This window comes from Poecilia formosa, unplaced genomic scaffold (genome assembly GCF_000485575.1).
Source record: "Poecilia formosa unplaced genomic scaffold, Poecilia_formosa-5.1.2 Scaffold38, whole genome shotgun sequence".
In the NCBI taxonomy this organism is placed as follows: Eukaryota; Metazoa; Chordata; class Actinopteri; order Cyprinodontiformes; family Poeciliidae; genus Poecilia; species Poecilia formosa.
This window is the reverse complement of record NW_006799977.1, coordinates 2,168,518-2,182,463: the sequence shown is the minus strand read 5'-3', so window position 1 is coordinate 2,182,463 and position 13,946 is coordinate 2,168,518. Positions and strand designations below refer to the sequence as shown.

Here is a 13,946-nt window from a genome sequence, read left to right as displayed (position 1 = left end):
AACGTATCCATTGATAATTAATCATTTATTACAACTACAATAAATATGAGCTAATAGCGAGACAACAGGCAATGCAGCTTTTTGGATTCATTCAGCAAATTCCCCACTGACATTTGAAGTGTGGAGAAAAAATGTCTACATTGGACCCCATCAAATATGTGTCTTTATCATTCCAGCTGATTGCTGTATCATCCATTTGTGTGTCCATGTATATCCATTCATTAATATTTATGATGTACATGCACATGGTCAACATATGTAAACTTCCTTTTGGCGCTGTGAGTAGTTTTTTAAAGGCGTTTGTTTCATATTGACTGCAAGGCATTTTATAAAGTGTGGGTTTGGAGTGCTCTTTTGTGAGTTTTTCTGTTTGGTGGTTTCTGCTGAGATTGATCTTGGTTGAGGACCTTAAAGGCCATTCTGGAGTGTTATGTATGCCATCTTGATGAATGTAAGTGAAAAGTGAAGGTACTTTAACAATAAAAGCAGGCCATTTTTCCAATTCTCTCAGCTTTTAACATTACATTAAGCTTTCTGGATCAAATACATGTTTCAAAGTGTCCAAAAAGGCCATGTTTTTGCCATTGTTGAAATATCTTTTTTTCCATTCACATCAGTTTTCTTCATTCTAATGTGAAGAGATACCATAAATTCATGGCATTCCTTTTGCTTGTCAGTGAAATTTTCTCATTGTTTTGCTCTCATCTCACATATTTAAAGACATTTTAGTATTTATCTCACTAATGTAGCTTTTTTTCTCATCCTGTTTATTTCTCAGGTCAAAAATGCAACTAATAATGAAACCTGGTTGAATCACACCAGTTAAAAGAAATATTTGTTTCTCCGTTCATCTGTTTGCCTGAGACTTTTCTCTCTGTCTTATGACTGTGCACCAGTGACTGTCTTGCCCTGTCACCATGGTAGCCTCCTATCTCTCATATTTCAAGAGATTCCTTTCTTGTGCAGCAAAGTCTCTCCCAGATTCCTTTTGTCTCGGTATTCAACACCATAAATGTTTTTGAGTGTTGTGTGTGCTGGGTTTCTGTGTGAGCTTGTCTGAAGAGCCCCTCATATGAGGGTTCTTGAGATCATCAAACACACACACACACACACACACACACACACATTCACAACACTCATTGTCACACACTGTGTTAGATCAGAGCCTGGTTTGAAGTCTGGCATGAGAATCAGGTCGAATTAGACAAGCAGCTGTTTTGTATTCATGTCTGTCTCTCTACAACTGGAGTACAAGCCTCAAGTTTACCCAATCTCACTGAGGTGCCTTGATCTGCGACTTCCACCTTTCACACCTGCCACTCATTCACTCTCCAGGCACAGAGACCTTTGAACCCATTCAAACATATTGAAGGACATGTTGTGTTTGCCACATAATGGATTACGCTTATTTTGTTCCACCACTCTACATTCTTAGTCGGCTCACTCATTCATTAGCAGCGATTTGCCACAACAAACAGATGAACAAAAACCAAGGTTTTGCCTTGTTGTTGAGCATAAGGACTGGATTAAGAAATGTTATTTTAATATAATTATTTTTCCTTGCTGCTGTTGTACTAATGAAAAGAGCCTTTCCACTTATCTTTATCTTGCCCCAAAATATTTGTTTTTAAAATTGCGTTGTGTTGCTAATTAAGCTTCAGAATACCCCAATACACTGTTTTCCAACCAGAACAAAGCACGATTATCCATGTTTGCCTCAATTTAATGCTCATTTGTCTGATATTTCTATTTTACTTCCCTTCCCTTTGGCCACCTCAAACGGTCAAACTATCCAGACTTTCACCTGAAAATGATGTTATTATAAGCAAAACTTTGAGTGAAGCTGTAATGTGGTTTGGATTTTATAATTTCCATAGCTTCCCACATTGTTTCTAAAATACGTACTAAGATAATGTGTTGCTGTTGGCAAGTAGTGGGCCAAAAAAATTTTTTAAATGGGACACATGTCATCATTGAGGTTTCCCTCTGTGAAGGGATTTGTTGAAGTCTAACCACACCTTTTGGGCTTTTTAAACAGACTTTCGTTCTCAGTTTTCTTTCAAAGCAAGTTCCAGAGCCTGAAATGTGGGTTTCTGTTCTCCACCTTTTCTTCTTGTGTTTTGGTCTCATGATTGCCATCTGCACCTTGTGTTAGTTCATTGCATCCATCTCTTCTGTTTCATAATGTGAAGATGGTAGTCTAATGATAATGTAAACATAGAATGGCATCAGAAAGGTGTATACACTAATCAGTTTTAACATTATTACCACAGACTAACACAGATTGCCTCTTCGTGTTAGTTGGTGGGAAATGCCAGACAGCATGTGGACATTTCAGTCCTCCAAGGTGACATGTTAGTATTAGGAAAAATGGGATCATGTAAAGCTTTACCTGAGTGTGAAAAGGTCCAAATTGTGACTACAGAATGACTGAGTCAGAGCATCTTCAAGATTTAGCTCTTGTGTAGTCTTCCCAGTAGTGATTGGTATGTTTAAATTGGAGTTCAGGGAGGGAACAGCAACATGTTCATGGGCAGCTGAGACTTACTGGTGTGTGGTGAAGGCTGAACCACAATTCCAACCCAAAGTTGAGTTGCTGTAGCTTAAACTGCTGGAGAAGTTGTTGTTTATTCTGACATAAAGAAGTCAGAATTTAAAGCATTTTATGATTTGCTATGAATGAAATTATCCAAGATGCCAATGCTGTCTCCAGTCCACCACCCACACCACTAACAATGGGTATGTGAGTATCAGAACTGGACAGAGCAATGGAAGAAGGTGTTCTTGCTTGGGGAAACAAGAATGCCTTGTTTCCCCAAGCAAATACTTAACCATCAGTTAAGTATTTGATGGTCTGGACAAACAAAGCAGATCCCTTCAGGTCCCATCTCTTAACTTAAAGTCTTGAAGGATCTACTGCTAAGATCCTTAGACGTCTTCGGACGTCATGTTTCAACAGATCAAAGTTGTTTTGTCAGCAAAAGGGAACACACTATTAAGCTTGTGATCATAATGTAATCGGCGTAAATTTCAAACATTATAAATACCGCAGATGAAAATGTGTCCGCTTGCTTCATGTTTTCAGTTTTGATCATAGTGTCATTTGAGACTCCACAGTCCCCTTTGCTATTTAGCTCAAGTCAACATTGAAATCCATCCTGACCAACGTTCAGCAGCACAAGCCTGGCTGTCCCTATGTCTACCCGAGTCCAGCATTGTCTCAGTCGCCCAATTTTTGGCCAGTATGCATCTCTCCCATCTCGTCACATGTTCCGCCCTGGCAGTGTCTCCATGCTCTGTCTCTCCTCTCACCCGGCCCTCACCCTCCACGTTTCACTTCACCGTGACGTGCGATAGACCTTCCATGTGAGACTCATGCTTCTGTCCTTCTCTCCCCCCTCCTCACCCACTTCCCACCTTCTCATCCCTCTACCTCCTCCCCTTCACTGCTCCCCCTCCACCCAACACAGAGAATGACCAGCCATCCCTTGTTTGGTTTGACAGAGGGAAGTTTTATTTAACCTTTGAAGGTAAGTTTCCTCGGTAACAGGGAAGCGTGCACACACATAAACACTCTTCTGAGTCTCATTTGTGCAAGCTTGGCCCTACCCTCTACGCTGCCCTTTTCCTTAAGCTCCTCCCTCAAAAGATCCTCTAACCCTCACCATGCTAAATATGTGGCTGAGCATTCCTTCTCTGAACTAAAATATATTTTTTGACATTTTCTTTTCTCTCTTTTGACATTGTTCGGTCTCATTTCACCTCCACTTTCCTTCTTGAAGATTCATCTTTCTTTGTGCACTTTACTAATCTATTTATAATTACTTTTCCTCTTGGTGGTCTTCTAGTTTATTTGGTTAGATGTCATTTTCTGTGATCTTGTCAAAAATACTGCAACTATAAAATACATCTGGAAATAAGCATGCAAATACTTGTCTTTTTCTTAGTCTGCCTTGCTATCATCTTCTGCACCTAGCAATGCTTATTCGGGGAATAAAAGCAAACATCGCTGTATTACGAATTGTGCCAATAAATGAAATTGTACTTTATAAAGGGGATATTTCTCAGTCAAGAAGCAGAGAGAAATGTGTCATCTTTGTGTGTAATTTGCTGTTCAACCTTACTAACACTGGTATTTCTATTCATTATGAATGTGTGATGTTTCTTTTCATGTCATTTCATTGTCATTTATAAATGTTTTGTCTTCATTTCATCCTTGCACTTTTGGATTGGAAGAGTGTAAAAGTGCTGGCCTGGAACTTTTTAGTTACATATCTGCTCTCAATTTAAAAAATGATTAAATCATCAATAATTATTTACTATAAGGTTTCAAATTCATTTGGTCATGTGTTCACTGTGTTTCATGCTAGTTTTAATTCTGTTTTTGTGTTGCTTTGCCCTGATTTTAGGCTGCTCCCGAGGACCGAGCCCTCTCACTATGGGGGCCCAGGACACACTTCCTGTGGCCGCGGCATTCACAGAGACTGTCAACGCCTTTTTTAAAGGAGCAGACCCCAGCAAGTATGTCTTTAATTTGACAACATCAAAAAAAAATTATTTAGTCAGTTCATGGAGTTGATCTAAAGGATAATAGTCCATATTATTTACTAAAAAAGTGGCATGTCTCTGTTTTGGCTCCAATATGACATCTACAGCTATTGAAATATCACTGGATTTTTGTAAAATGAAGGAGTTAGACTGAAGAAAGTTTGGGAAAACAATGTATTGCTATAAAGTAAATGTAAAGTTGCATTTAGAATAGCTTCGTATTTATTTGCCTCATGTGTAGGCAAATAGATTTATTTTAGGCTTGGTCATGACTGTGTTTGCACTGCTTTACTGTGGGCTAAACAAAATGTTTTATTGTTTTCTTAATTTAGCTTGCTACTCATGATGTTGTTGCTTTGAATTGCATGCAGTCATTTCGAAACAGTACGATTCAGATGTATTATCTAAAGAAAATCAAAGAGGGGACAGAACATAAGAATGTTACAAATTATTTGGGTGATGTTTGTCTGCAACTTACAACTTTTCTTTCTTCCAGGTGTGTTGTGAAGGTCATAGGTGAGATGGTTTTGTCGTTTCCGGCAGGAATCACACGGCACTTTGCCAATAACCCGTCCCCTGCCGTGCTAACCTTCAGCATAACCAACTACAGCCGACTGGAGCATGTCCTGCCTAACCCCCAGCTGCTCTGCTGGTAATACCATCACCGTAAACTCACCACCTTGTTCACACACCTTTTCACCTCAGACAGTATCTCTGTGAAGCAAGGAGCCTTTAAGGCTGAGGCACTTATCATCTAACTTTATTACTTTAGCTTAAATGTTTAACATGAGTGCAATAAATGAACTAAACCTCACTAAATTCATATTAGACCTTTAGACACACCTTGCATTACACGTTTTGTTAACATTACCAGCATTACTTGTCGATTTAATGAAATAAAAACTTATACTGGATGTTAGAAATAGCAAATGTTGCAATTGCTGATGTTCAGTTTTCTATTGGATTGTTATTAACTACCCATTTGTATACTGAGGCTTTAAAAAGTTACAATTTTAAAACCTTTAAAATGTTTATATTATTGTTTAGTATAAACAATAATATATAGTTTAATATATATTATCCTATAGTTTAAAGGTATTTTAAGTAAATGCCAGAGAAACATCAAAGTGTTTCTCTGGCATTTCTGTCTCCAGCCAGACAGAAATGTAGCACTGCCCCCTGTGCTTCATGAAGGCTATTACACGTTCGCCTCACTTAGAATTTTAGTTACCTTTAAACTTTTGTAGTTTTTAATGTGGTGTTAATTTTGCTTTGAAATTTTTAATGAATGATGAAGCAATGACATGAATCAATTTGACTTTAAATAGAAATCATTTAATTTGGTTCATGAAAATGAATTCCTTGGTAAATCACCTATTGTGTTGGTTTTTTAAAAAAATTTCTATGCCCATTTTTGATTAAAGTAATATGTTTCTGGGTACTTTTTTATATCTGCCGTCAAGCTTTGTGCTTGCTTTTTTTTTCCTTTTTGTGTTTGAAAATCACAATTGTTCTGTGTGTTGTCTGGGTTGTGATTACTTTCTTTTACTCCACCAACCAGCGACACCACGACACAATCTAAGGCTGATTCAAAGGACTTCTGGGTGAATATGCCAAACCTGATATCCCATCTAAAGAAGGTGGCTGAGCAGAAGCCGCAGGCAACATACTACAACGTCGACATGCTCAAGTATCAGGTTAGCTCAGCCAGAGACCAAACATTTGGTCCTTTTGAGAGAAATACATGTTCCATAAAAAAACGTATTTCTCTCAATACTTAACACATGTCTGCGTTTAGGTATCAACAAATGGCCTCCAGTCGGCTCCTCTGAACCTGGCTGTGAGCTGGAGATGTGAGCCCACCAGCACTGACCTGAGGATAGACTACAAATACAACGGGGAGGCCATGTCGACGCCGATGGCTCTCAACAACGTCCAGTTTCTCGTCCCAATCGATGGAGGTGTTTCAAAATTACAAGCTGTCCTACCTCCTGCTGTATGGTATGCACCAAATCATAAACTAGTTGATTATTAAACACTGTCTAGCTTACAACCTAAAGATGTTAGCTTGTTGAAACAATGTGGTTATGTTCGTTTAGGAAGTTCAAGTGCACGTGAAATAAAACACATTAATATTTTAAATAATAATGGAATGAAAAAAATACATCAAACTTTCTTTACATGATTTAAGATTTTACTCAAATACCATTTTGCTGAAAAAAGGTTTCTATTTTCTATTTAGGTGTTAAATCTTAGCATTAATTCCAAAATGTTCTATAGGCTTCAAATAAATGTTTCCATTTCTATCTATACAGGAATGCAGAGCAGCAAAGAATCTTATGGAAGATCCCTGATATCTCCAAGAAATCTGAAAACGGAGGTATAGTTTACAGCTTTGAGATGAATTTCTGCCCATATTCAGATTCTGTTTCAGAAGTAAAATATACATTTATCTAAAAATAATTATGTAAATGTATCACACTTGTATCTTTCAATATTCATTTTCTTGGCCCAGGTGTGGGCTCCCTATTGGCACGCTTCCAGCTAACAGAGGGTCCCAGTAAACCGGCGCCACTGGCAGTGCAGTTCACCAGTGAGGGCAGCAACCTGTCAGGGTGTGACATTGAACTGGCTGGACCAGGATATCGCTTCTCTCTAGTTAAAAAGAGGTTTGCTGCAGGTAAGTTTCTCTGCATTCAAAAGTTTATCCAAACAGAAACATTTTTTTTATATCTATAAGCTTTGCTTCCATAGTTACATTTTTATTTATTTATTTTAATCAGTCCTATCCAGCTACTTTTAGGTGACCAGGTAGACGGACACTGATATCTTTATTTATTATTATTTAGGCTTGATCACATCAAACTTCTGACCATCACGTGTTTTCTGCTTTTTCTATTTGAATTATTTTGTCAAAAAGAATTTGGACAAAGTTTGAAGGTGTCTACAAAACTATCATAATATATTAATATGATAAACAGAAATGACACAAAGACAAAACACAGTTTTGTTCATTCAAAAAAATCTGAATTTGAGAGCTAATGAAAACAAAATCTACAGTACAAAAATAAAATCAAAGGGAGAATCTGAAACCAATACTGATACTGACTTGATGTTGATGTTATTAATATTTTGGGCCGATCCACCCACCTATAGTCTTAAGCTTATATGTTTTGTTTTTTTTAAGTAGTGCTCATTACATGAATGACATAACAGGTTTCTTACATTTTTCAGTATAACTTGTGAACTTGGGGTGTTTTTTGGATGCAAACATTCTTCATGCAACTTTAATACCTCTGTCACACTGTTGTTTTATCGGCATAGAAAAACCTAGCGTCATTGGATAGCAATGCTCTTTCATCACTGTATAACTAATTTACCACTGGAGCACACACAGTCTGGCTGCCATGGATCTTTCCACACACACCCTGCAGTGTGTAGCATGACTGCACATGTGACCCAGTAACAGCAGCAGTTTATTTGTATCTTTCAGGAAAATACCTGGCTGACAATTGACCCCCACTAAGAGCAGCACTGATAAACTGAAAGACTGTCATGGACCAAGGTTAGCAACGCGACCAGAGGACAGACCCAAACCAGACACTCCTGTGACCCACACGACAAGGTCTGCAGCCTACCCAGCAGTATTGTATAACTTGCATATAGCATTGTGGAACTGTTTCACGTCATGTAATTATAGTATTTGTACTCATCTCATACAAAACGTGTGTTGCTGCAGCAGTTAGACACCTGGGTTCTTTCCTTCTCTAAAGTCTGTGCCTCTGTCTCCATCCTCCTCTGGTCAGTGTTTGGTGGTGTTATATAAAGTTTCACTGCAGCTGCCTGACAGAAGACTTGGACAGAGCATTTTTCTTTGGTCTGTGAGGAACTTTTTCGCAGTGACACATCTCAGCCCACACAGTTGAATCAGCACGTACAGCAGTACGAAATGAGTTATGCTAAATCACAAACCTCAGAGCAAACATGCTTTTGTTAATGATTGTTGTCAGTGCGTTGAAACAATCTAATCAAAACAAATTCAAGTAGCTACATAAACATAGTTTTTCAAGGATTACATACTGGTACTACAGGGTCTTACGACTTTCAATTGCATCCTGTTTGATGCAACAATCAGATAATTATATATCTTTATTGCACACTTGTACTGAGAAGTGTTAGGCAGCTGCATTGATGAGTCAGTTCACTGGTTGAAAATAAAAAAATCTAAATAAGAAATACGCAGGGTTTTCCTGTCAGAACAAAAGAATTGTACAGTGTCATTTTAATATGTATCTCAAAGGGCGTTTGGTGTTTTCCTTGTATTGTCAGATAGCCTTTCTGTTGTTCCCAGAACAGCAGTGTTAGACACCAGAGTTACATGACAGCATTCTATTTTTATTTATTGATGACGATTTGTTGTATAAAACATGTGATTCTGTATATGAATAGAATCTGAATGGTATCACACAACTTGGAACCCTTAAATGTATAAATATTTGAATTCTCTTGCATTTTTTGTTATCTGTGTAGTTGGGTAACCTTGTGTACAGTATAAGGTATAATTTTTTGAATTGATTTCAGATATAATTTTTTAACTCAAGTGCAACAGAAGATTTGAGCTATATATGGGTGGGGGCCGTGGGGTAATTTAAAGAAAATGATGAATATCTTCCTGGATGCCGTGTTATGCTTTGTGAAAGCAGTGTTATCGTAGAGTTAGAAGTCCACACTTCAATAAAGTTATATGCGTACGTTTTATTTTGAAAGTTCATGCTAACCAGCTAGCTCTTCTATACCTTCTTTAGAGGTTATTCACCCCTTCATAGTTTTTATACAATCATTTCTATTGCACATATTTAAGAATCTTTTGCAGTTGGCAATCGCCATTTAGTCACATTGTAAATCGAATCAGCTCAACTTTTCTGCAGCTTGCTTATGAATGAGGTGTGAGTGGCTGTTACCATAACAAGCTGTTAATGAGGGCATAACAAAAGTCATGTTTCCAACATCTAGAGTAGTTTTTCTGAGCCATTTATTTTTACCCACTTCTATTTTAGCTTCGTCTGCCAGAGTAAAAATCTAAACCAAAACGGGGCCTGTAGTACCCTTGATGTTACCCTGTACCTTTGTAGTGATCTCTGGATTTCAGATTGGCAGAATATTTGAACCATTTTGTTTTGGAAGTACTCCACTGTTTGTGTTTTGCATTGCTTTTACATGTACTATATTTTAATTGCAGTACATGTATGCAAACAGGGAGACCAAATCTTCTTATCATAGTACTATTTTAGTGTTTTAATTTGTTTATGTGGAAATGTTTTGCGTTTGTTTTGAGGCACAATAAAAGCAATTACACCACCATAAGAATGTTTATTTTTAACTAATTAGATGTTTTTAAAGAATGCATGTGTGCAATGTTATTTTAAGACACATGGCATTGATTTAATTTATCATATGTCTTATAATGTGTCATGTTTCCTCAGAGTTTTGGGAGATTGTAATATTGTGTCCAAGTAAAACACCGAGAAAATATCAGACATGTTGGTTATGACAGCAGAGTACTTCTGTTTATCTCTCATCTGCCATAAATATAATTAAAGGCTTTTGCAGCTATAGAGTACATTTGAAACTCTTTACAGTTGCACCTTTAAATGGAGATTGAAATGACTTTATATAAGACGAAGAGAAGTTGCTGTAAAATAAGAATCGGTTATAGTTTGCATTCCTGAAAAATAAGTACTTAATTAATGAGAACATTTAGTTGTGAAACTGCATATGTGAGTTGCAGACTAACGACTGAGTCAAGCGACTTTTTTCTACATAAACTGCACCGCAGGCAAAACACACAGGAAATAACCCAGGGTAGACCGGGGGTTCATGCTCATTAGTTTTTAAGGGGATAATGGTCCAGGAAAACATAATTATGTTGATAAAACATGTAAGCTCAACATTACTGTCTTCTGTCCAAGATGCTGGAGTCAGTTTCCACCTGCAGGTTGATGGATTTGCCAGATAGCAGTTGAATGTCATGTGTCAGCACCATATGACAGGCTCTATTAAAGCTAGTTGGTTACAGCAACTGAACTTTCAAAGAGTAAAACTTACATATACACACTGAAATGTTTGACATTTTGGAATTATCATTACCTTTTATATCTGCCTGGGGACTGTTCACTTAGCATAAAGACTGGGTTTATATTTATTTATTAAATATTTCCTAGCCAGTACCTATAAGACTCAGAGTATCACACATTTTGTTTTCTTAACTGAAGATATCAATCTATCTTAATGAAAAAAGTGTAAAATGCACCTTAAATAAAGCTTCAGAAGTTCCTTTATGCAGATTAATATAATGCAGCTGTTTTTAGTCAAACCAAGATGATTTTTATCCATTTCCCTGACTGTCAAATGGCCCTGCTTCAGCAAATCTGTTGCAAGTTTTGGCGCTGTTGCGACTGGCTCGAGCTTTTACGGATTCAGAGTTTTAATAATGTGAATCCCATTGGCTTTCCAAATAGCTGTAGAAAATCACAAGGTTCCCCTTTATTTCTCATGTCTTACTAATTGATTATGAAATAGATTACTCAGATGCAAAAAATATTGCATATTTTTTCTAATAACAGTCAAAAACTGTTAGCAAGCATTCATTAGCATCAGCATTGGTTACTCTTACCTCCCTACAGCCTCGTGAGACCTGAGATTTGTTCACTTTTGAATATAGCTACATTTGCTGTTTCCCCCTGATTACAGTCTTTATGCTAAGATAAGCTAACAAGAAAACTGTGGTAAATCCTATGTTTAAAGAGCAGCCCCTGTAGCTGGAGTTCCCAGTTTAGAAAATCAAACCTCCTTGAGCTACCCAGGGTGTAAATCCAATATGGCTGCCATTCATATACCAGAATTAAAAATTTGCAGTTGTAGATTTTTGCTTTCAAATTGAATGCACTCAACATCCAACTTCCAAGGCAAATGGATGGCAGTATTAACAAACCCAAAATGTCAAGCAGTTTCTTTCAAATATAACATGAACACCTGCAGATAAGTTTACTGGGACCAGCTTGTTTCCTCTGCCCTCTGAGTAAAAGAGAAACTTTAATCCAGTAAATAAAACTACTACTAGATACTACTAGCCTTTGGTTTTTACCAGTTATACTTTTCACCTGATACCAGTTATTTCAATGGTAACTAACTCCCAGACTAAACCTTATGCAGCACACCCAGTTGATCATGCCAGCGCTTGAATTCATGGCTTTAATTTTCATATAATGTAATGGTCTCTGTGAGATGACTTGATTTGAATGAGGGTGTGAAGCAAGGTTAAGTAGACCAAAATTCTATTTTTGTTCTGTTTTTGTATTTTGTGTGTATGTGTGTGTGTGTGTGTGTGTGTGCGTGTGTGTGCGTGTGTGTGCGTGTGTCTGTGTGTACCCCGGACAGTCAGTCCTGTGTTGACGATAATAAGATGAATATTTTTAAAATGCAGAAAAATATATTATTGTTTAATGTGAGAACAACAACACTGTGCTGATTATGTTCAACTTCCTGAATGCTCTGAAATATGAAGAACAAAGTCTGTGTATGAAGTGGAACTGAAAACTGTATGTGGTGTACTGTTTGTCTGCATTCTGCTAAATGTAACCAATCACAGTCTCGTGACTAACTCTAGAGGGGGAAACAAATCTGTAAATCTAATAATTTTGACTTATGAAGTACTTTGACTGGATATAGTTTGCATTGTAAATATATTTAGTGACTGAAGAGCTGGGCTGCACAATTAAATTCAAACGGATGTTTTATGTTCTTGTGTGCAGATCCAATATAAGGGAACATAGAAGATGAATTTTGAAGTAAGATGACTGATTGGTGCCATTTAGCTTCCAGTGAAACCTTCATCTGATAATAACAGCTTTTATGTTGAATAGATACCATGTCCAACAGGATTCTGTTATCTTTTGTACGAATTGTGAGATTGTCAGTGCAACAGTCACTACAGCATTATCTGCCAATGTCCACAATATGCAACACTAATCATGTAAGCATTTTAAATGATCATTACTCAGTAGCTTAAGCTTTTTATCAGCTTGAAAGACACAACCAAAATCTTTAATTGGTTTAAATGAAATTTGAAAAATAAAATCGAAATATGCGAGCAATTTCCTGCTCTTCATCCCAGTGATGAATTTTTCTGCCTGTAGTTATTGCATGCAGAGCATGCAGTAAAAAGTGAGGCATCTATGGTGAGAGGTAGTACTGAAATGACATGTTGTGCTGAGTGTCACTTACCTTGGGTTATGTTGAAAAGAGAGCAGGGAGTGGCTTTTTTGTTTGTGAGAAGCCGGGATGCTTCTTTTTGGTTCTGTGCAGTTAACCTCAAACTCATGTGCAAGCTGTTTGTACAGAACATAACAACGCTAAGATAAACTGAGAAAATTAGTTTGCTTCTTTCCAAAACCAATAAAAAGTATAACTGGATGCTTGTTTTTGTGTCACTTTGTGTCTTTGTTGAATTATCTCTTTCTCCCTGAAGACTCTGCAGAAAAACAGGTATTGCAAATTTAAATCTAATTTCACTCAAAGTAATGTTCATGTTATTTTGAAAATTTCAGATTTTATCCAGTTGATTTTGTTTTAGAGACCAAATTCAGGCATTAATTCTTGTTGTCCTGGAGGCTTTGTTGTCAGTTTGACCTTTTAAATGTCACTGAACCTCTATTATTACTAGTATTAAATTGAAATGAAGAGTTTAAAACAAATATTTGTTAACACTGTGTATATTTTTTCTCACTGTTTTAAATTAGACTACCTGTTTGCTGTTTTAGGTCAGTTGGACTTGCCTTCAGTTTTTTGTTGTTTTTTTTTTGTTTTGTTTTGTTTTATTCTAATGCCAGAATAATTTAGATCTTTTTTGGTTTAAATTCTGAAGTTTACATGGATTTTCTCAGCATAGATGCTCGTTACAATCAAACATTTCAATTTCTGTTTTATCAGACTATAGAACACAACTCTAAAATAAAAAAAAAATATGTCTCTGGTTGCTTTTGTAATGTGTCTTTTTGCATTACTTTCAGAGCAATTCTTTTCTGAGCCAGCTGTCATCTGAGGTTCTGACAAAACTCGTTTCAGTTTGAGTAACACCGTCATACCAAACAGCTTCACAAGGCCTTTCGCGTTTGTCCTGGAGTTAAATAATACATTTTCTAACATAACATTTTCAGTTATTTGAACAGATGAATTGAGCCTCTCAAGGCCTGCAAACTGTACCCAAAGATGAATCAGACTTGTGGAGATACTCTGTTTATAGCTTGATACATTTCTTTTTGTTTTAATATGTCAAACAAGAAGGCAATGTGTATGAGTTGTAGCTTTAAAATACATCCACTGATGTGCCTCCAATTACT

The 13,946-nt window shown here is 36.9% G+C and overlaps 1 protein-coding gene and 1 long non-coding RNA gene across 18 annotated transcripts in view; one reads left to right on the top strand and one right to left on the bottom strand.

Moving 5' to 3' along the window:
• The window catches only part of sgip1a (SH3GL interacting endocytic adaptor 1a), a 70,901-nt gene extending 57,876 nt beyond the window's left edge, over positions 1-13,025 (top strand). For 14 of the 17 annotated variants that reach the window (XM_016670808.1, XM_016670820.1, XM_016670812.1 and 11 more), the window contains 8 exons: positions 3,471-3,530; positions 4,410-4,521; positions 5,045-5,200; positions 6,110-6,245; positions 6,347-6,549; positions 6,864-6,928; positions 7,064-7,228; positions 8,042-13,025. In XM_016670808.1, coding sequence (XP_016526294.1) covers positions 3,471-3,530; positions 4,410-4,521; positions 5,045-5,200; positions 6,110-6,245; positions 6,347-6,549; positions 6,864-6,928; positions 7,064-7,228; positions 8,042-8,064 — 920 coding nt within the window. In that variant the 3' untranslated portion in view covers positions 8,065-13,025. The remainder of the gene's footprint in view (positions 1-3,470; positions 3,531-4,409; positions 4,522-5,044; positions 5,201-6,109; positions 6,246-6,346; positions 6,550-6,863; positions 6,929-7,063; positions 7,229-8,041) is intronic. The other 3 variants (XM_016670817.1, XM_016670816.1, XM_016670821.1) reach the window with 1 other exon arrangement.
• LOC107836087 (uncharacterized) lies at positions 606-3,464 on the bottom strand. The gene is made up of 2 exons (XR_001661933.1): positions 1,790-3,464; positions 606-1,759 (listed from the first exon to the last, which is right to left on the bottom strand). It is a non-coding gene; the product is annotated as an uncharacterized LOC107836087 (long non-coding RNA).
• Positions 13,026-13,946: the final 921 nt, after the last annotated feature.